The sequence below is a fragment of the Vipera berus genome (assembly GCF_964194415.1).
Source record: "Vipera berus genome assembly, chromosome: 6".
NCBI classification, from domain to species: domain Eukaryota; kingdom Metazoa; phylum Chordata; class Lepidosauria; order Squamata; family Viperidae; genus Vipera; species Vipera berus.
Window position 1 is genome coordinate 58424584 of NC_138208.1, and position 21504 is coordinate 58446087.

The window sequence follows — 21504 nt, forward strand, 5'->3', positions numbered from 1 at the left end:
TGTGAATAAGAGATAGTAAAATAAAAGCACTGAACATATTTTTAAAATTATGGTTAAGAAATAAAAATTGCCAATATTATCACAAAAGTAAAATGTAGCGGCCTTTCATAAGAGGATATGTATCTTCTATTATACTGTTCACAGGGAAATTTCAATCTGGAATAATTTAAGAACATGAATGAATTTATTTTACCTGTGTTTTCTTATTTATTCCATCTGGATATGTGCCATCACAAATCTTCTACCCTCAGTGGCCTACTTTGATATTCCTAAAGGTTCCAGTGGCAGCAGTTATCAATAGCTGTCTTTAAGCTGGAGACTCTGTTCAGTAGGACACACATTTCACATATATACCTAGCACTGTAGAGAAAAAAGAATTTCCTGATCAGAGGTACATTTTATATGCACTTTAAATTTTATACTATGAAGATTATACCAGCTGTTCTCTTATTTTTCCTCTGTTTTCTCTTGGTCTTGCTCCTACTTTCTTTTGAAGTCCCTCATTTTTTCTTTATAGTTTTTTTTGTTACAATCATTAAGTATATATTATTAAATAAATCACATTGGCAATACTTCATACTAATATATTTACGATTGCATGGGTTCAGAAGCAAAAAGCACACAAGTTTTGCATTTAAACTGTAATGAAACCTAAGTGTATGAGTTTATATATGAGTATCAGTTTAAACCATATTGAAACCTAACTTCCTAGTAATAGTATAGTTAAAATAAATAGAAAACTTGGCTCAACCTGCCATTTGGCTTGGTATGATTGCTTGGAAAGGGATGAAAGAGAAAACACAGTTCAGTGGAGAAGAACTAGAATAACTCATCTTGTTGAAATATTATCAGTGGTTACAGAGACAATGACCTCACAGAGGCCTGTGAGGTGGATAATCCTGCAAGATACCAATAATATAACAGTGACATCATAGGATATAATGTCATAGGACTGAAGGGGTTTTAGCTTTTAATATTGTTTTCATTGTTGGGCTTAATTAATTTAATCTATTTTAATTTTATACTATTTTTATATTGTATTTTATTCTGCCCTGTAAACCGCCCTGAGTCCTTTGGGAATAGGGCGGTATAAAAATTTAAAAATTTAAATAAATAAATAAATAAATAAATAAATAAATAAATAAATAAATAAACAAACAAACAAACAAACAAACAACACAGCACGCTAACTGCTTCAGTTTAAATAAAACAGATCAACCTCTTACTGTATCTCTTGTCTAGGCTGCACATATAACTATCTTTATTTTCCTTGTTCCTCTCAGGATGCTAAATTTTCAACACATGAAGACTTTTTGAAGACGGTGGCAATCTTTCTTTTCTAGGGCTTACTATTTTTTTAAGGGAAAATTTTCTAAAGAAGAAATGGTTTCATCAAGATAACAGTTCTAACGAAACAAATATATCACATTTGTCACTGCTAATCAATTCAGTAACATAGTTCTGATGATAGTCAAATTAACATCATATTCATTACAATTTGCTGCAAATTACAGAGTTTAATCCTAAAGTTTGTCAAATTATTTCCAGCCTCTTTGGTCTAGTGGTTAAGGCACTGGGCTAGAAAGATGGAGACCTTGAATTTTAGTCCCCCTCTTTGGTATGAAAGCTGGCTGAGTGACTTTCATCAATTATTCTCTCTCAGCCTAACCTACTTCACAGGGAGGCCACTGTGGGGAAAATAAGAGGAAGAGCATTAGATAGGTTTGCCGTCTTGAGTTGTTTATGTGATCTAAATAAAATAAATAATTATGCTGACTAAATTTTGAAATACATATTTCTTAGCTTCTATAGCATCAGCTTTTTATTTATACACATTTAGCTTTCCCTTCAGTCTTTGCTAACAACGCTAGCATTCTCCTGTACTTCTCTATAAAGCTTTCTCCAACATCTAACATGTCTTGTATTTGCCCATCCTTCTTTCAATCTACATTTCTTACCAAAGCTCAAACGTCTGATGTGGGTCTGACTTGCAGCAATTAAAGTGATGAGCACAATTATACCTTTTCAAAGATGGCCAATTACTTATTGAATTTCCTGTCTTAAAATGAATGTTTGGCTTTGTAGATGAGATCTTAAGCGTCTCTTTAAATTAGTCTTTTGGACGAGTTGACTTTAGTTGGTTGACTTATAATGCATGTTTTAAAGTTTCTAGTATTAATGTGCTGCTGTCATGAACATTTTAAAACTTTTTAAATAATGTACGCTACTTTGGCAAACTTCATTTTAAAAAATGACATTTCAATAATATTTAACTTTCCTCAGTTTAGAACTTCTGCTCTCCCGTGGTTGTAGCTCTGTACTTTGACATGAGTATTGGCAATGATATTGGTATTTTAAACTGGATGTTTTCTTCATTGAAGCTTTCATTGGTTCTGTTTTCTGTAACTGTTTCCTGTCAGCAGTTGAAATATCACTATAACTACAAAATGAATGATCAAGATGAAAACAGCAGGTCCCATTTTTTGTGGAAATTTTGATAAAAAAATCTTAAGTCTAAGAGATCTGTAATCTGAGTCAAGGGGTCTTACACTTACACCTAACCATAGCACCAACATGGACCTGCAACCTCTTATATAGTTTTTTGCTATGTTCTCATGACTTCAATTTTTACCTGAGATAGCTTAAAATTTCTATAACTGTTTCAGGTTTATTATCCAGTTTGTATCCTTAACTCTGGGATGGGCACACCATTCCCACCTAGTTCTTGTGAAATTTCCTCAGAACTATTTATCTCTGAGCTGGCGAAGAATTCAACTTTTTAAAACTGGAATCGCCTCAGTATTTGGCAGTTTATCAAGTTGATCTATAACCCAGAAATCTAGATCAGCTCAAATAATAGCTGATTAAGTGATGGACATGAGACCATGAGATGAAGCAAAAGACAGACAGCTATCCCTCTAATGCTTCATGGTGCAATCACTCCACCCTGTCTCTCATGGAATTTGGGTTTATTGCCTTTTCAAAATGATACTAAATCTGTTGAAAATAGCTTAACTTATGAGTTGATGGATACCTAGGGGCAGTTGCACTGATAGTAGCTAGTGGACAAAGCAGTTTAGAGAGATAGAAGGAGGAAGAGAAGTTGAGCCCTTTATCTTGCCATCTCTCCTAGTCTCTATACAGTGAGTTGCTAGGAATTTGTGCAAAGCCTGGAATAACATTTGAAGATGGCTAAACCAATTTGGCTATGGTCTTCCCAGTTGCAATGTATGGCAGTGAAAGCTGGACCATAAGAAAGGCTGAGCGCCAAAGAATTGAAGCCTTTGAACTATGGTACTGGAGAAGACTCCTGCGAGTTCCTTGGACTGCAAGGCGATCAAACCGGTCAGTCCTAGAGGAGATCAACCCTGACTGCTCTTTAGAAGGCCAGATCCTGAAGCTAAAACTCAAATACTTTGGCCACCTAATGAGAAGGAAGGACACACTGGAGAAGAGCCTAATGCTGGGAAAGATTGAGGGCAATAGAAGAAGGGGACGACAGAGAATGAGGTGGCTGGATGGAGTCACTGAAGCAGTAGGCGTGAGCCTAGATGGACTCCAGAAGATGGTAGAGGACAGGAAGGCCTGGAGGAACATTGTCCATAGGGTCGCGATGGGTCAGACACGACTTCGCAACTAACAACAACAACAACAACAACAAACCAATTTGGTGAACGATCTATCCAAACTAGGATTGCTTCCTAATCCTGCCCTATGCCAGGTAAGGAGTGATTGCTGTATATTTTTCTGCTGGCAGTGATTTCTAGTGGAAGAAGATTTGGGGGGGAGGGGGAAAGATAGGAGAATCTACCAATTACTTTCCTTAACTTGCCCTGCTCACAGTAAATAAGGACACCCCAATTCAGTAGCAGGATACTGATAGGTGAGGCAGGGTGAATGAAATTTTCTGCTTGTATGCAGTAATTTTATGCCATTGAACTGGTGAATGGTGCTTTAATGAGCTGTAAGAAGTGCTTAATCCAAGGTAGGTATCCTAAGATGTTGTCTTAAAACGTCAGATCTTTAAGCAGTAGCTTGGATGGCTGAATTATATTTCAAAGAATTTTTTCTTCGGGATTGACTTTTGAAATATCAGCTTTAGAGGTTTCTAGCTCCAGATTATTACTTTCTACAATTTAAGGATGAATATTTTAAGAATGCAGTCCCTCAGTGCAAGCTAACACTGTACAACTTGGTTCATTTTTTTTATCCAGTATATCTTCCAAATTTGTTCTCCAGCTTTGTGGATGGAAGGAGTGTATCATTTAATTCTCCTCTTTTGCAGATAGACTGTACTTTATGAAGGGCAGAAAGAAGATTGTGCTAACAGAGCTGAAGGGAGACGGAGTTTTTTTCCTTCATTGCTAGCTATAAAATCTACCTCCACAGTAAGAGTTGTTTTGCAGCTGAGCAAATATCTGAAGAATCAACAAGGAGCCCTGCCAAACTTTGGAATTTTGAAAGTGGATTCAGAAAGAAGGGTGCCATCTTTTTGAGCCATCAGCTCTGACCTATACATTCTGCAATTGGTCTTGAAGCCCAAGATGAACTGCAAACGTTGAAGTATTAGTCTTCATTTGGTGATGTCTTGCTTCTTGCTTTTTATAACATCATTTTAATATCACTTTAGCTGGATCTCAGATAGATGCTTATTTCTGCACATTGGATCTTGCACTTTTTAATGGATCAAACTGGCTTTCTTTCTTTTTTAAAAAATAAATCTAAGTTTCAAACTACAATCATTTGCTGCTTTGGACTATGTATAATTGGTTTCATTTATGTTTGATATCTCTGGAAAAAAAGATTAAACTTTGCAACATAAAATCGATACTTGCTACACTTGATGAATTTTTCTATCAGCAAGTAGGGTAAAGTGGGGGCGTTCCCCACAGAAGCAAATCTTGCAGAATGTTTGCAGTTTCGTATATATGTCAGGCTGAAAGAAATGCTTGTTTTTCTTCTTAATCAATAATACAAAATGCTGTGAACAGAACAGCAGTAACTTACTTATATATTTTAAAAGGATAATAAAAACCAACACAAAAATAATCAGCGAGCGCCTTCTACAGTCCCTCTGGGATCTAACTGCATCCCTGCCCCAACTGCGCCCTCTCCCGTTAGCATGCGGAGCCCATTTGCTCTGAGCCACTGAACTGAGAACTGGAAAAAAAAGATAATGGACAATCAACGCTAGGGGGAGCAGTCAAGCTGCGTCGTTGTCATAGAGATAAGAAAAGCGCCTTAGCTGTTCGGTTTAAGGAGCGCCGCTTCTCTGATTTAATAAAATACTCCGCGTGGGACTCGAGGATCACGTTGGAAGTATTGAAATAATACTTCAATAGATTATGCCGATAGTCAGCCTCTCTTTAATGGGCTCATGCAAAACATTTGCACATCAACTCATTGGGTTTCAGCTGAGATCAAATGCAAGAATCTAAAAAGCTAATCTCCTACCCCAGCTCTGTCCCCCCACTGGTTGATATTTGCTAAGAGGGGAGGGAGATAAATCTTACAAATCCATCTATCCCTATCTTTAAATACCACTTATATTGTAAATAAGGGTAGCACCACTTGGCTAGTATCATGCCCGTTGCAGGATAGAAATTGGTATTGGACGTAGAAAGTATGGCTGCAGGTGGCTTTTAAAAGCCGTATTTGACGAGTTTGGCTTGGATTTTGAGTCACAACTTCTTTAATTGAGCCCTCTTTATTTTGCAGTGATGTTAATCTCAGATATTGTCACTTTTCCAACTGTATATAGATGCGTATTTGGTGTCAAACTGCCGGCCGGCGGGCCGCTTGCATCATACCGAGGCCGCGCCCACCCCAGCTCCGGCAATGCAAAAAAAAAAAAAAAAGTCGCGATACGTGTCCCGACGTGTTTGACATCCGTGCACCGTGTCTTAAAAACAGTGACGCCTATCCCCGTTGCTATCTTTTCCCTTTTAGGCTTTAACTGTTATGCGCTGAAGACTTTACATTTACAACGAGGAAAAGTGGTTTCAAATTAACCCGGAAGTTATGCACTGGAGGCAAGTTTATAAAGTCTATACGACCAAACGTCACTCATTTGGCCGGAAGTCGGCTCCGTGTGAGTATCTCTAGCCTGCCTTCGGTTTTGTTGGTACTGCCGTGAAATCGCGTGGATTTTTAAGATGGCGCCTGAGTAGGAAACTCTCTGGAAGCGGATTCGATTTTTTTTTTTCGCAGGAGGCAGGACACCGGCCTGGGCTAGCTGGTTGGAAGACTCCGTATGAATGGGCTCTGTGGAAGAGGTAGCCCGTAGTTTTGCTTCTGTCGCTATCTTGGTTTAGCGCTCTCGGCCTTGGCAGCAGAAGGAAAATAAGGTAGAAAAGGCTATTTCTCTCTTTGGGATCTTCTCTGTCCTAAACCCTTGCACTTTTTAGAAGTTAGCATTTGCCCTTCTAATATTGCTTATGTTACACCTTTCGTTCTCCTCGCTAGGTTTACAAATATTTCACGCTAGACTTGATTAACTATTAATAAGCGGCTGTTAATAGACTGGAGATTGTGGTGGTGCTGTATTGGATCTTTATTTTAATCTTATTCACATCATGAGCCACCCGTTGTCAGAGCCAAATAATCACAATACAGAAGAAAAAGAATATTAATTTGGATTCAGCAAATAATGGGTGAATGGTCATAATTCGTCTACTTTGCCTTTCCTCTTTTGTTGATCAAAAGATGTGTTTTAAGAGAGTCCTTGGCAGAAGCAGTGGTCACAAGAAATTCGAGGAAGGCCATGCAAAACTGATGAAGATGGGTTATTTTCTGTTAGGATATTGCTGATGTTACGTTTTTCCTCTTCTCTAGTTTCATCAAGTGGAATAATAAAAGAAATAAATAGTCAAAATGGGAAGGAGATCTACATCTTCCACTAAGAGTGGGAAGTTCATGAACCCCACGGACCAAGCCAGTAAGTATCTTGAAATCTTTTGACTAAATCCCCAACAGTTGTACAAAATTGTACAGTTGTACATTTAGGATGTGGCGTCAAATTGCTGTTAATAAGTAATAACTACTAAAATCATAGAAGACTAAATTTCAAATTGTTTAAAAATACAAGATAACAGATTTCTGATTCCAGTCTAATTCATAATTTTATACATTCTTAATTTCCAAATTTGAAATCCAATTATATAATTCTAAAACTATTCCAAAAATAGCCTATTTCACCGTTTTTATCTTCATATATGAAATACACTTATTAATATATTATCTCTATATTTGCACTGTACTTTTTACAAAATATATATCTGTGATAATTTAAGTTTCTTTTTGTAGGAAAGGAGGCCCGGAAGAGGGAACTGAAAAAGGTAATAGATCTTTGCCAAATTATAAACAGGCTGGCAATGCTATATGTTTCTCTGTTAGCTTTGAATCTGATGTTAAGCGCATGTGTATTAATATAGAATGTACATATTATATTAGCTAATGAACTTTCCTAATCTATCTTGTCTGAGCAAGATTTGACATAGGGCACTAGGTTAGGATTATGTTGCTATTAATAAAGCTATGTTTCATAAACCTTACAGTAAGTTTTAAAAGGATATAAAAACTGCCTCATAAAACATTAAGAAAGAAGATAGTATATGAAAGGATTATGTATATACAGTGGATATAAAAGTCTACATACCCTTGCTAAAATGCCAGATTTTTGAGATTTAAGAAAATCAGACCAAGACAAATCATTTCAGATTTTTTTCCACCTTTAACATAAACTATATAATTCAATTGAAAAACAGATTGGAAACTTTTAGGGGGGAAAGCAACAATAAAAATATACAATGTAGTTGTATAAATGTGCACACCATCTTATAAATAGAGATGTGTTTGGGTTTAGAATTAACTAATCACATTCAGCCTGATGGTAAACAGTATATATCTGCCATCTATTAAAAGTTATTTTGATCAAGCCCGTATAAAGATCAGTTATTCTACTAGATTTGTCTGACATTTATTTATGCAGTTGACTTTTACAGCAAAAGGCATGATCTGCAAAGAGGTTACAAAGCATCAAAAGGATCTCGTTGGAAGGTATCAGTCAAGAGAAGGGTACAATTTTTTTTCCAAGGCATTGGATATACCATGGAACAGAGTGAAGACAGACAGAAACAAGTGGAGAAAATATGGCTTCAAAATTGATGAAAAAATAAGAAGTGATTTGAGAAGCTCCCAAGAGGCCTACAGCAACATTAAAGATGCTGCAGGAATTTCTTGCAAGTATTGGTTGCGTACTATATGTGACAACAATTTTCTGTAGTTTTCGTATGTCTGAGCTATGGGGTAGCGTGACACAAGATGGAAGCCTTTTCTTACAAAAAAGAACCTCCAAGCCCGACTGAATTTTGCAAAAACCTACATCAAGACTGGGAAAATGTGTTATGGTCTGATGAGAACAAGACTGAACTTTTTGGGCATAATTCCAAAAAGTATGTTGGGCACAAAAAAGACACTGCACATCACCAAATGTGCACCATGATGGTGGCAGCTTTATGCTTTGGGGCTGCTTTTTTTCAGCTGGAACTGGGGCTTTAGACAAGATGGAGGGAATTATGAACAGTTCAAAATATTTTATTTGTTAAATTGCCTACCTCGCTGTGGGAAAACCTTCAGGGCTCTGCTAAAATGCTGAAGATGAATTTTATCTTTCAACCCAACAACTTCCCAATGCATACATCCAAATCAACAAAAGAATGGCTTCACCAGAATAAGATCTAAGTTGAATGACCTGAATCCAATTGGAACTGTGGGGTGACCTGAAGAGGACTGTGTATAGGAGATGCCCTAGCTGTCTGATAGATTTGCAGTGCCTTTGTGAGGAAGAGTGGGCAAAAATTCCCAAGACGAGATGTACCTTGCTGATAGGCTCCTACTCCAAAAGACTGAAGCTGTCCTAAAATAGGTGCTTTCACAAAGTAGTTTAAGGGTATGTACGCTTAGGTAATCACATTGTATGATTTTTATTGTTCTTCACCCTAAAAGATTTCAGTTAGTTTTTCAATTGAATAGTACAGCATATTTGTTATATTAAAGGTGGAAAAAAACTGAAGTGGTTTATCTTGGTCTATTTTTTTACATCTCCAAAACCTGGCATCTTAATAGGGATTTGTAAACTTTCTATATCCACTCTAACTGTTAAAGAGAAGGAGAATGAATATATATTTGGATGTGTTGGTGAGTGTCACATTGCGTATAAAATATAAAATATGAATAAATATGAATAAATGAAACCCTTGAGTTTGCCAGACACATTAGACTTAAAATTGCACTTTCATTTTATTAAGTAAATTAAATATATTGCTTGTGAAGTCCAGGTCCTTAATTCTGGCTTTTATTTTCTGTTCAGAACAAAAAGCAGCGCATGATGGTGAGAGCAGCAGTGCTAAAGATGAAGGATCCCAAACAAATCATTCGAGACATGGAAAAACTTGATGAAATGGGTAGGTTTGAATTTTTTTCAACTTGAATAGAAAAAGTAATGTGATAGAAAAATTAGTTTAACATTACTGTACGAGAGAGAAAGTAAACTCAGAATTAACAATAGTCTTGCTGGCCACACGACCCGCAGAAATGTTTTCAGACAACGCTGACTCCCTCAGTTAAGAAATGGAAATGAGCACCGCCCCCTACAGTTGGATACAACAAAGACAGGAGAAATCTTTACCTTTTTTTTATGATTACCAGAAAGAATAGTTGCTATTGTCTTGGTTTATTTTCGGTGCCCTTTACGATTGTTCTTGGCTGCTATGAACATCGGGTAATGGGAAGGTGAAGGTGAGAGTCCGCACAATTTTTTTCTTGCAATTTTCTCATGTTTATAGAATTTAATCCAGTACAACAGCCTCAATTAAATGAAAAGGTGCTTAAGGACAAGCGTAAGAAACTACGTGAAACCTTTGAGCGTATCCTGCGACTATACGAGAAAGAGAATCCAGACATTTATAAGGAGTTACGCAAGCTAGAAGTGGAATATGAACAGAAAAGATCTCAGCTCAGTCAGTACTTTGATGCTGTAAAGGTACCTGCTCACATCAACTTTAAACTATTGGTTGGATTTTGCATTTTATTTCCTAGGTATTCATGAAAGAGGTTGGTTGATTCTTCAGATTGCCTTTCAATCTTAATTATTTGGAATTGCTCATCTACATAATCTGTGTCTTTCATATAGCAGTATGGACAAGTGATCATGAGGTTATCATTGAAATTTAGTCTTATAAACAGTTGTTGTTCACTAGAACATCTCAGCGGTTAATAATTAGGGGTCACAGCAGAAACAGTATTTTAAAAATCTTTCTTCTGATTTCATTTGCAGAGCTGAAATAACTCAGCTCAATATTTTACCATATATTCCTTCTGTAAACTTCTGTTACAGAATTCCACACTGTTACTTCTTTGTATAAATTGGTCTTCAGGGAAACTAAACATTGTGCAATTGGTTGCTTGTCATTATTCATTAAATACTTATGTTTTAAATCACTGGTTCCAAGCCTGTGGTTCAGAGATCAGTAATGGTGCACAAAGGACTGGTGGTCCCTGATATATTTCAAGTACTGTCTGGTGTGGATAGCAATATATAAGAAATATTGGCGAAAAACTCCAGAGAGAGTCAAAGATTTTGGCATTCTCCCTCCAAATCTTTTGTGATAAGGTAGTCTTGTAAGAATTTGGCCATTTTTTAAAGAAGAATTGTTTTAGGGTTCCTTGCAGAAAAGGATCATGTGAGACATGGTATTTGCAGACATTGTTGTCAGTCCTGATTTATATAGTGATTCTGAAAATATTTTTATGATGATGTAGTTGCATAAGGAAGATTTGCTATTTTAAACAGTTAAGATTGTTTTGTTTGTATTGATCTAATAAACATAAGGCAAGGGAGAAAAAAATGAACACAGCAATTCTTGAAGTTAGCTTGTTCTTCAAATGACCATTAATGGAGACAATTAAAGGAATGTAGAAACTCAAGTGGGATACCACAATGAATATAAATTCTTGAAGTTGAAAATAATAATGTATATTTATTACAATTGTTATTTTATATCTTTCTGTCCAAGCACCTGAACATTTTTAAAATATTAAACTGTCTTATGTCAGAATGACAAAGAATATGACATGGAAGTTAAGGTCAATCCAGCAGTGTCAAGCACTTCTGGGATGCAGTGGTGGGAAGCACTTCCAAGGAAGCAATGGTGGACTTTGCTGTTAGCGTACCTGATGACTTCAGTGGAAAGTGTAGCTGGTGAATGAATTGGCTCACCAAACTCTTTTCCAAATTAAGGAGAGGACTTGGGACCACCCAGAATGCTCCGCACAAATACTCCCCCATCTCTAGTGGATTTTAGCGCTCTGAGAGTTGGGAGAGTCAGCTTTGCCCAAGACGCAGTTTGGAACTTTCCAAAGGATGCTGGGTTGGCTCACTTCCCTCCTTAATCAATTTATGGAAAATGGCTTGCAAATTGCTTTTTGAATATTAAGAACCTTCAGAAGGACAAGTTTTATTACATTGGATGATTGTCCTTCCACCTGAAGTAAAAAATTTTTTATGTAAGTTTAAAACTTAAAACATTTTTTTATTTGGAAATAAGCAGCAAAAGGATGATTAGAATGTTGATTTTGGAAAGCTCATAACAGGCTAAGGGGCCAAGTTGACTGGAAATAAGATGTTGAAATAATTATAAGAATATTTCTTATATTTAATTTAAATTCCTATTAAAATATAAGAAGTTTTTGAATATAAGAAACCTCTTCTACTTCCTGGGGAAAAAATTCTGGATCAGAAAAAAGAGCCCTGGTGACACTGTGGTTAGAATGCAGTATTGCAGGCTGATTCTGCTGACTGCCAGCAGTTTGATTCTCACTGGCTCAAGGTTGACTCAGCCTTCCATCCTTGTGAGGTCAGTAAAATGAGGAGCCAGGTTGTTGGGGGCAGTATGCTGACTCTGTAAATCACTTACAGAGGGTGTAAAGCACTATGAAGCAGTGTACACTTAGTTCTTGAGTTATGAATGTAATGAGTTCCATTCGTAACTCAAGGATTCGTAGGAGTGAATCTCATACCTTGAACGCAATTCACTCCCAGCTTTCGCCCATACATTTGCTAATTGAATGCATGGGCGAATGCGCAGCTCGTTAGGTGAACACGAGGTATCTCAGGGTAGGGAAGGCCATGGGGAATCTAGTGATGGAACAGGCCACCTGCTTCAGACCACCCAAGCCACACACCCCCTGGAGAGATACCTCATGCTCTTTACCCTGAGGTCCCCACAATTGTTCCCTCACCCAGTCCTGCCACGCCGGGTCACTTATCTTTGAAAATCTGTCTCCTCTCCAGCCTCTGTTTCTTTCTCTGCTCCCAGCAAGAGTAGAGGGAAGCCTCCAAGGCCCAGAACAGACCACCGGAAGTACGTGGGCACTGCCTATGGCCTGTGTTCTGGGCCTCGGAGGCTATTGCTATAAGAGGAGACCTTGAATGCTGGCTATTAAAGGCAACCAGAAAGAATTAAAAATTATAATTTCCCTTTTTCCATTCCACCCTCATTTTTTCTTTTTCTCGGTACACATTTTACATTTTCTTTTTTATATTTTCCTTAATTTATATTATTTTTATTGTTGTATGTTAATTTTAATAAACTATTATAGAAAAAAGTCAATTAGGCAGTGTCAATCAATACAGGTAGATTATCAAATTTTTAAGAGGTAGTTAGTTCTACAAGGAGAGGATGCCAGTTAATCCAATACAATTTATTATTTATCTTAACTACCAGACTAAAATACTATATATAACTTCAGTTTGGCACTATTATTTCTGTATTTCTTTATTATTCTTTACCACTTTATGTGCCATTTTTTTGCTGAAAAGCAGCATATAAATATGTTTTCTTCTATTTCAGCTTTGGTGATACTATTTTATAAATCAGCTATTGAACAGAGTTGGATTTGTAAAAAAATTTATGTGTAATAATTTTTGTCTTCAATGTTACTGACAAATTGCTAGATCACCTGGTTCTGTTCCATTAATTTGAAATTCTGATTCAGCGTTTCCAAATAATACTACGTTTCCATTAGTTTTTCTTTTTCTAAAAAAACAAGATTGCATGTTATAACTAGAAAGTTTTTTTAAAATCCTCCTGGTTTTATATTTTAACAGCTATTTTTTTTAAAAAAAGTATTTATTGTAAATCATTTTCAGGATATAGTTCCTTCAAAACTAATAGAAATATGCAACTTAATTTAAGGAAACTTATTTTTCCCCCAGAATGCTCAGCATGTCGAGGTGGAGAGCATCCCCCTGCCTGACATGCCTCATGCTCCTTCCAACATCCTCATTCAAGATATCCCTTTGCCTGGAGCCCAGCCTCCTTCTATTCTCAAAAAGACCTCAGCCTATGGGTAAGAAAGAAATTACATTACAGAGAACTGAACTTGTGAATGGAGTTGGTAAAATGATTAGAATCCTATGTTGTTATTTTGTAATTGCCATTAGTTTCATTCTAAACATAATTGCGACCTTTGCAATTTTCTTTGCTTTATCATCATATGTAATCATGATGTTCAAAGTGTAGATTAAGAAATTCAAAATACACAGTAAGGCAGAAGTTAACTTTCTTTTCAAGAAAGAGTTAGATTAGGGACAGAGAGATGCAGGTTTTAATCCTCACTCAGCTAGGAAGCCCAATTGATGATTTTGGATCATCAGCATCACTTGGCCTAGCCTTCACTTTTCATGATTTTTTGATAATATTTGCAAAAATGTTCCACATTTTTGGTATTATTAATAATGAGGTTTTATAAATAACTTGCTGTTACTGCTGCTTCAATCTGTTCTGGTGAATTCAAACCAAGAAACAAAACTTTTGAACATAGTCTGTTGTTTAAAATATGAAAATGCATATTGTGAAACACATTAACAGATTATAAGGCCAGGAACTAAAGGCATAATTATGGCAAACCCATCACAACTCACAGGCTCTGTTTGAACATTATATTAAATCATTATTTGGCATTATGTTCCAAAGAATAAGCTTTTGCAATTCCCTTTTCCTCTCTTCTTTTGATAGAGCTATCAGAAATAGCTAATTGTCCCTTGATTTTTCCCCAGACTTGGATAAATCTGATTAGTTTTAATTTTCTGCTTTAATTAATAATGGCCTTTTTGGTAATTAAACACTAATTGTTTTGTCATTTTTCATTTAGATTAGGCAATAAGATCTTGATATCTTTAGATACCTTGCAAACTGATCTTTCTGATCTTATATCTGTTTGAGGCGAAGCATACTCATACTTTTTATAAGGTCTCAGATTGCCTTATCAGAAAAAAGTAGGAAAAGTTTCAGATTTCAAAAGTTCCTAATGTTGTACTTACCTGATTCATATTTCTAGACCTCCTGTCCGGCCTGTTACTGTACTTCCACCTCCTGGGCATGGTGTACCCCGTCTACCTCCTGGTAGGAAGCCCCCTGGACCACCACCAGGACCACCACCACCTCAGGTTTTGCAGATGTATGGGCGTAAAGTAGGATTCACTGTTGAAATGCCTCCTCGGAGAAGAGATGAAGACATGTCTTATAGTCCAGAGACAGGTAAATGGCTTCCCCTCTTCAGAGTATTGGTACAGGTTGTCCTTGACTTATGACCACAATTTGGATTAGAATTTTGCTTGCTAAGTGGTATAGTCGTTAAGCAAGTCATGAGGTGTCCACACCCAGATCTACAAAAATTTTGAATGTGGTTGTTAAGTGAATCCAGCTTTCTCCGTTGGCTGTATGTTGGAAGCTGGGTAGGAAGGTCACAAATTGCAATTGTGACTGCAAGATGCTGCAACCAGTCATAAGTAAGTGTCGGTTGCAAAGTGCCCAAATCATGATCCTGTGACTGCGAGGATGGTGCAATGTTGTGATGTTGAGGACAGGTCATAGGTCACTATTTAGTCTATTTGAAGTCATCTATTTTGTCTCTACCTTATATGCTTAAGAGCTGGAACTAGAAAAAATGTTTTAATTTTAAAAGCAAACGTGATAGAAAAGAATCTCTTTCTCTCCCCTTGACCTGCCTCTGATAAAACATATCTTATTACAGGTCGAAGAGGCCATGATGAAGATGCTTCCAGTACAAGTGAAGATGAGGGATACCCTGAGGATATGGATCAGGACAAGCATGATGATACTACCGATGACAGTGATAGTGAAAGAAGTGATGCTGACAGTGAAGGAGAAGAATTCATGCATCACGATGACAATGCTGAAAGGGAAGGTGGTGAAGATAAGAAGTCTGGTAAGCTTAAAATTGTTTGGATCAGAATTTAATAGAAAAATTAGTAAATATTGCACGCATGTTTATAGGCTTAGGAAGCAATTACTCTATTCTTGAACTGAAAACTGAATAGATAACTTTGGAGAAATTAAATATTGGTAAACCTGTTAGAAGCAGTGATTGCTGATGAAAAAAATCTTCATATTTCATCCCATACCTTCGCAGGTCATAGTGTACGTTTTGCTGACATTCCTGGAAAATCAAGAAAAAAGAAGAAGAACATGAAGGAACTCACACCACTTCAAGCAATGATGTTGCGGATGGCTGGTAAATAATTTTAAAAAAATCTTCCCTCTGTCCCATGCTCTTTTAATTTTTTTAGTTACAAGCTAGAGAAACTTGTTTAAAGAAGTAACACCCAAGATAACTTTTAAGCAAGGATGTATATTAAGAACCCAGAATACTAGAGGAAGGATGTGGGGCATTAACACAAACCAATTGAGATGAAAAAAGTAATTTCAAATGCTAACTTGCTTGCAGTTGTTGTCCTTCAGATTATTAAATTCACATGTTCTAGAAGCATAGCACAGAGATCAAAAGTAGTGGGTTTGTATTCATCTCAAATTTGTAGCTTATAGCTCATTTACAATTTTATTTGTTTGATTTAATTGCTGTGATTTTAGTCAAGGCAATAATTAAAATACCAACTAAAACAAATTAAAACAAAAGCACAAATTAATTAACAAAAGGCACATGAAAAACTGTATCTTGAGTGAACTTTTAAAGACATTGAGAATGGAGCCAAGTGTAAATCCAAAAGAATTAAATTTTATAACCTGGAAACTGTGAAAGAGCATACAGTATCATCCCAGTGAGGGCCTACAAATAAATACTGTGGATAAACGTAATTCAATTTGTAATGGAAATTTGTTCTAATTGTAACTGACTTCCAGTCTTGTGATTGGAAGATTAGTTGATTTATGGTAGCACATGCTCTTACTGGAATCACATTAGAATAAACTTTTAGTTTTTACCAGCCTCTTGAGGATCTGTGAGATTTTTTTTTTTACTAAATGTTGAACAGATGGGAATTCTGGGAGTTGAGGTCCACACATCTTAAAGTTACCTAGTTTGAAAAATATTATGCTAATCATTTCTATAAGTGCTGTTTTATTCTGGACCATGGTGATTTGTTCCAAACATGTTTATAAATTACTTGATTTTAGTGCAGACATGTCAAACTCGCGATGTCACGTGACACTGTGCGATGTATTGGAGCTTTTTCTCCATTGCCAGCAATGGGGTGGGCACGGTTTCCTGGTGATGCATCCGGCCTGTGGGCCGGCAGTTTGACACCCCTGTTTTAATGCGTCACATAGTCCACCATGAATATGCAAGACTGAGCCAAAGTCTTGTACAAATATGCATTTACACAATCTTTGTTAGATTAAAACTAAATTAGAAAACACATTTCTGTTTAATGAAGACTTCTCTGATTCCTTTGGAAGCTTCCGTTGAAATGAATATAGATGCTTCAAATAAAGGGTAGTTATCCAGATCATGGTAGGAAGGGAAATAAAATAATGCATTCCTACACTTCCATGGCCAATAACTTTGAAATTGCTTAACATTTGCCTTGTCTGCTATTTGCAGAACAAAGATAATTTCTATGTCTGGAGTGCAATATTTTTATCATAATGATTGAAAATATGTTTGTTTTTTTAAATCTTTTTGCAATATTAAGAAAATACGTAAAAAAATACAACACCATCATAAATCATACAAGATGCAACACTTAGTGATAGTCATAAGATACTAGCTAAGCAAACAGCATAAATCATACTACGATATTAAATAAAACAATACAAATCATAAGATACAAGCAACAAAGTTATAGTCATAAGAAGATAAGGATAGGTAATAGGAAAGATGAGAAGAATAACAGTAATACAGTCTTACTAGGTTTGACAGTGTTGTGGGAATTAGTTGTTTAGCAGAGTAATGGCATGGGGGGGAAACGGTACTTGTGTTTAGTTGTTCTGGTGTGCCATCCCTACAGCATCGTTTTGAGGAAAGAAGTTTAAACAGTTTATGTCCAGGGTGTGAGAGGTCTGTAGATATTTTCACAGCCCTCTTTCTGGCTCGTGCAGTATACAAGTCCTCAATGGAAGGCAGGCTGGTAGCAATTGTTTTTTTTTCCTGCACTTCTAACCATCTGTTGAAGTCTGTGTCTGTCTTGTTTGGTTGCAGTTCCAAACCAGACAGTTACAGAGGTGTAAATGAGAGACTCGATAATTCCTTTGTAGAATTACTACAAATAATTGCTTATAGGTCAGGAAATTCCTGAAGGTGGCAAAGAGATAGAAGAATATTCTGAAGACGAAGATGATGATGATGAAGATGACTCTGATGCAGAGGATTCTCAGCAGCAGCAGCAAATTACAGAAGAGTCACACTCAGAGATAGGATCCTCAACGCCTTCTCATACCAATCCCCCCCAGCAGCAACCTCCGCCTCAGCCTGTTCCTCCATCTCAGATTCAAGCACCTCCCATGCCTGGGCCACCCCCTCTTGGGCCCCCTCCTGCACCACCTCTGAGACCACCAGGGCCTCCTACTGGCCTTCCTCCTGGGCCCCCTCCAGGTGGGTATTTGAATAGGCAGTTTTATTATTGAACTAGCTATATGTAGGGGCACTGATGTAGTTTTATATGATTAATAAAAATATTGCTATATTTTACACAAGACTGAATTTCAGTTATCTCAGCAGAATTTGTCACAAATCCCATTTTTCTATTGTGACAAATTGGAATGGATATATACTACTATACATACATATGAAAAACTGGGATGGATATACATACACACACACACACACACTACTATATATAGTTATCTGTACATATGGGAGCTTGATTAAGAAGGAAAATAATTTGTTTTAATTGCTTAGTCACCCTTTTCATGGAATGAATTGGAGTGCTTCGTAAACAACACATTGAAACATCATTTTTCAATTTAAACCATATCAATTAAGATGATACTGAAGACTTACCCTTTTTAGAGAAATGGTCAACTAAAATGTATTTGTATGATACCTTTAGGTGCTCCTCCTTTCCTAAGACCACCTGGATTGCCTGGACTGCGTGGACCTTTGCCACGGCTCTTACCTCCTGGTCCTCCACCTGGTCGGCCACCTGGTCCTCCTCCTGGCCCCCCTCCTGGTTTGCCTCCTGGCCCCCCTCCTAGGGGCCCCCCACCTCGTCTGCCACCTCCAGCTCCCCCAGGTAATGTTATAATTGAAAAGTGGGATGTTTTGGTTTCTCCAGTAATTTGTAGTAGAACAGAGATCTCATAGAACATTCTCAGGTGGGATTCTAGGAAATATTGCAAGAGATTGTGATTGAAGAAAATATATTTTAATTTTTGAACTTTGTGTACTGCAGCGTTAGCAGTTGCAGTGATAGGAATGTTCATACTTAGTAATTCAACTGCTGGCCTGTAAATCTGCTGTTATAAACATTGTCAAACATGGGTTGTGTAGGTAGAAGTGAAATTCATTAGGATATGTGACTTTAGGATTAGTCAGTCTTTCTTGATAAATCTCTTGAATTTTCATACAGATATTGTGCGTATAAAGAAAATAATACAATGAATTAATGCTTAGGAAAATTCTTGAGACTCTTAACTGAAACATTGTATATAATTTAAAATTCATGTTTTTGTTCTTCACAAAGATCAGAAGAATAACAATTTATCTTTCTGCAGGTATTCCACCTCCTCGTCCAGGCATGTTACGCCCTCCTTTGGTTCCTCCACCTGGGTTATTCCCACCTGCTCCCATTCCAAATCCAGGTGTATTGAGCGCTCCCCCTAGCTTGATTCAGCGACCCAAGGCGGATGATACTAGTGCAGCCACCATTGAGAAGAAAGCCACAGCAACGATTAGTGCCAAGCCACAAATTACAAACCCCAAGGCTGAGATCACCCGGTTTGTGCCTACAGCTCTTCGGGTTCGGCGAGAGAATAAGGGAACAGCTGCTTCAGTCTTGAGAAAACCTGACGATGAGCCTTCTGTTCAGATAACCAAAACAACTCCTAAAACTGGCTCATCTGCCCCTGTTTCTGTGCAGACCAAGGATGATGTTTATGAAGCTTTCATGAAGGAGATGGAGGGGCTTCTGTGACAATCAGCTAAGATTTCTATCTTCTATGATGAGATATGGGAATGGGGTTCCATGTTATAGTGGCATCCAGTTGAAAAACATCTTTTGTGACAACAAAGTATCCTCAGTCTCAATCTATCGTTATACTGGGGTGGGGGGGAGAAATCATAATAGAAAATGTAAGAAAAAGCACTGTCATATCAATTCTTAAGAAAGACTTGGTTATGTCTGTGCGGTATGGGAAGTATATTGTCTTGAGTATTTTTAGTGATCAGAAGAAATAGTTTACCAGGGTAAATTCTGGTTCTAATCTCTTACATATAAACCTGATCATCAGGCGTTTGTGTTTGGGTGGCTTCTGTAAATATTTTGCAATGCTATTTTTAGTCGGTGAAATGTCTTGGTTTATACACTATCATAGAGGTGGGCAGACAAGATTGTTTGCATATGTGCCATTGCAAATGGTTTGTATCCTGCTTATTCTGCAGTCACATTAGTGGCTTCTTGCTGGCAGGACAAATACCATTGTGTTTTGAGAGAATAAATATTTGATGTATTACAACTCTTTGTGATGAGGTGTCTGCATTAACACTTTACATTTAGAAAGAGAATGAGGACTTTCTGAATAAATGGTTCATCTGGAAATTAGGTAATGATAATGATATTTAATAAATCTTAATCCAGGAAAGAGATATTTATTTTTCCAGTGTTTCCCAACTTGGTAACTTCTCAGTTCATATTCCTAATTTTTTTTATGGTACCTGGTGGGATACAGAGGTAACATTCAATGCATTTAGTGCTCACAAGGTTAAGAAAGGACATGTCATTGATTCCATTTGAGAGAGAAGACATAGTCCATGAATTTATCACTTCTGTCTTTCATTCTTTTGTACTTTAGGCTTACATACAAACTCTTAAAATCTTGGCATTTGCAAGACAAAAAGGGAGGAGAAAGTGATTTCGTTCAGGGGACTAGGCTTAAAAAGCAGCACACATTAAGGGAAGGAGTAATCTAGTGCTCACTAATTTATTATTTTGGCAACATAACATTTCATCTGCTTCCAAGCTAGGAAACCCTTTGTGGATTCTGCTTTGTGTATCTAACATTGTCTTTAGTTTTTCTATCTACTAAATTTTTGAACTCTTAAAATTGGGGAGTTATTTTGAGGTTACAAGGCATCTAAACTGTATTAATAGGTGTATGAAGCAGGAGTGGGTGGAATATGCTATAGCATTTAATATTTTGTACAGTCAGAAGATTTAACAACATGTGAAAGTAAAATTATATTGGCTAGTGCTTTTTGGTGCTTCTTTGAAGGGTCATGAATGAAGACAAAAGTGTCCTGAAAACTAGATATATACTACGTCTCGTTCCTGGGAATTTAATGGTTGGAGAATTCTGGAACCTTGCATTTCTTCTTTGGATCACACTGAACCAGTCATTCTAGAAACAGTTAATATACTGAATTGGAAGCTATTTGTACTATATGCATGCTTCAGATGAAACAAGCCTGTTTCAGGGCATGACCATATCTGGAATATCATAAATCACTTTCAGTTTAGAAGCTTAATTTTTAGAAAACCTCCATTTTTAAAGGAAAAATGGGGTATAAAAATTTAATAAATAAATAAATAAATGTTCCTTAGTTATGAAAGGAAAATTCCTTTTTAATAAAAGAAACTTCCAAGTAAAGGATGGCAATGTAAGGCATTTCTGTTATATTCCCATAATGAAGAATGCTGTAGGAAGCATTAGCAGAATAGGTCTGAAATAGGCTGAGAAGGAAAGCCTGAGAATATTTCCCACCCTTGAGACAGGGTTAGGAATATTTTTTAGCATTTGCCTAAGATTTTGGGGAAATAGCAGAAGTAGGCATTTAAAGACTATGTCTTTAAATGCCTACTATTAAGTAGGCATTTAAGACTATTAATTATCTAATAAAAGTCATTTTCCTCCTTTGTTTCTATGGTAAGCAAGTGTCTGAAATATCTTTTATCTTCCCTGTGTTCCATCTAAATGTTATCTTAGAGACTTTAAAGAATTTCTAAATCAGAAAAGTTTAGTAGTGGTA

The 21504-nt window shown here is 36.7% G+C and overlaps 1 protein-coding gene across 2 annotated transcripts; it reads left to right on the plus strand.

Annotated features, from left to right (window-relative positions):
• The first annotated feature begins 6095 nt into the window (after positions 1–6095).
• Positions 6096–20729, plus strand: WBP11 (WW domain binding protein 11). 2 transcript variants are annotated; one of them, XM_081330428.1, is made up of 12 exons: positions 6096–6347; positions 6835–6937; positions 7306–7337; positions 9371–9464; positions 9846–10042; positions 13277–13410; positions 14401–14600; positions 15097–15291; positions 15496–15597; positions 17602–17913; positions 18371–18553; positions 19035–20729. In XM_081330428.1, the coding sequence occupies exons 2-12, from the start codon at positions 6874–6876 to the stop codon at positions 19451–19453; spliced, it is 1932 nt and encodes a 643-aa protein (XP_081186554.1). In that variant the 5' UTR covers positions 6096–6347; positions 6835–6873; the 3' UTR covers positions 19454–20729. The 2 variants fall into 2 exon arrangements, with proteins under 2 accessions (XP_081186554.1, XP_081186553.1); XM_081330427.1 differs by having other exon boundaries at positions 6096–6333; positions 6833–6937.
• The last annotated feature ends 775 nt before the right edge of the window (positions 20730–21504 follow it).

What these genes read in the sequence shown, in the direction of transcription:
- WBP11 (XM_081330428.1), top strand. Translation starts at nt 6,874, where the DNA reads ATGGGAAGGAGATCTACATCTTCCACTAAGAGTGGGAAGTTCATGAAC. An exon ending in GTCTTATAGTCCAGAGACAG is followed by an intron (nt 14,601 to 15,096) that starts GTAAATGGCTTC and finishes ATCTTATTACAG; the next exon opens with GTCGAAGAGGCCATGATGAA. An exon ending in TGGTGAAGATAAGAAGTCTG is followed by an intron (nt 15,292 to 15,495) that starts GTAAGCTTAAAA and finishes ATACCTTCGCAG; the next exon opens with GTCATAGTGTACGTTTTGCT.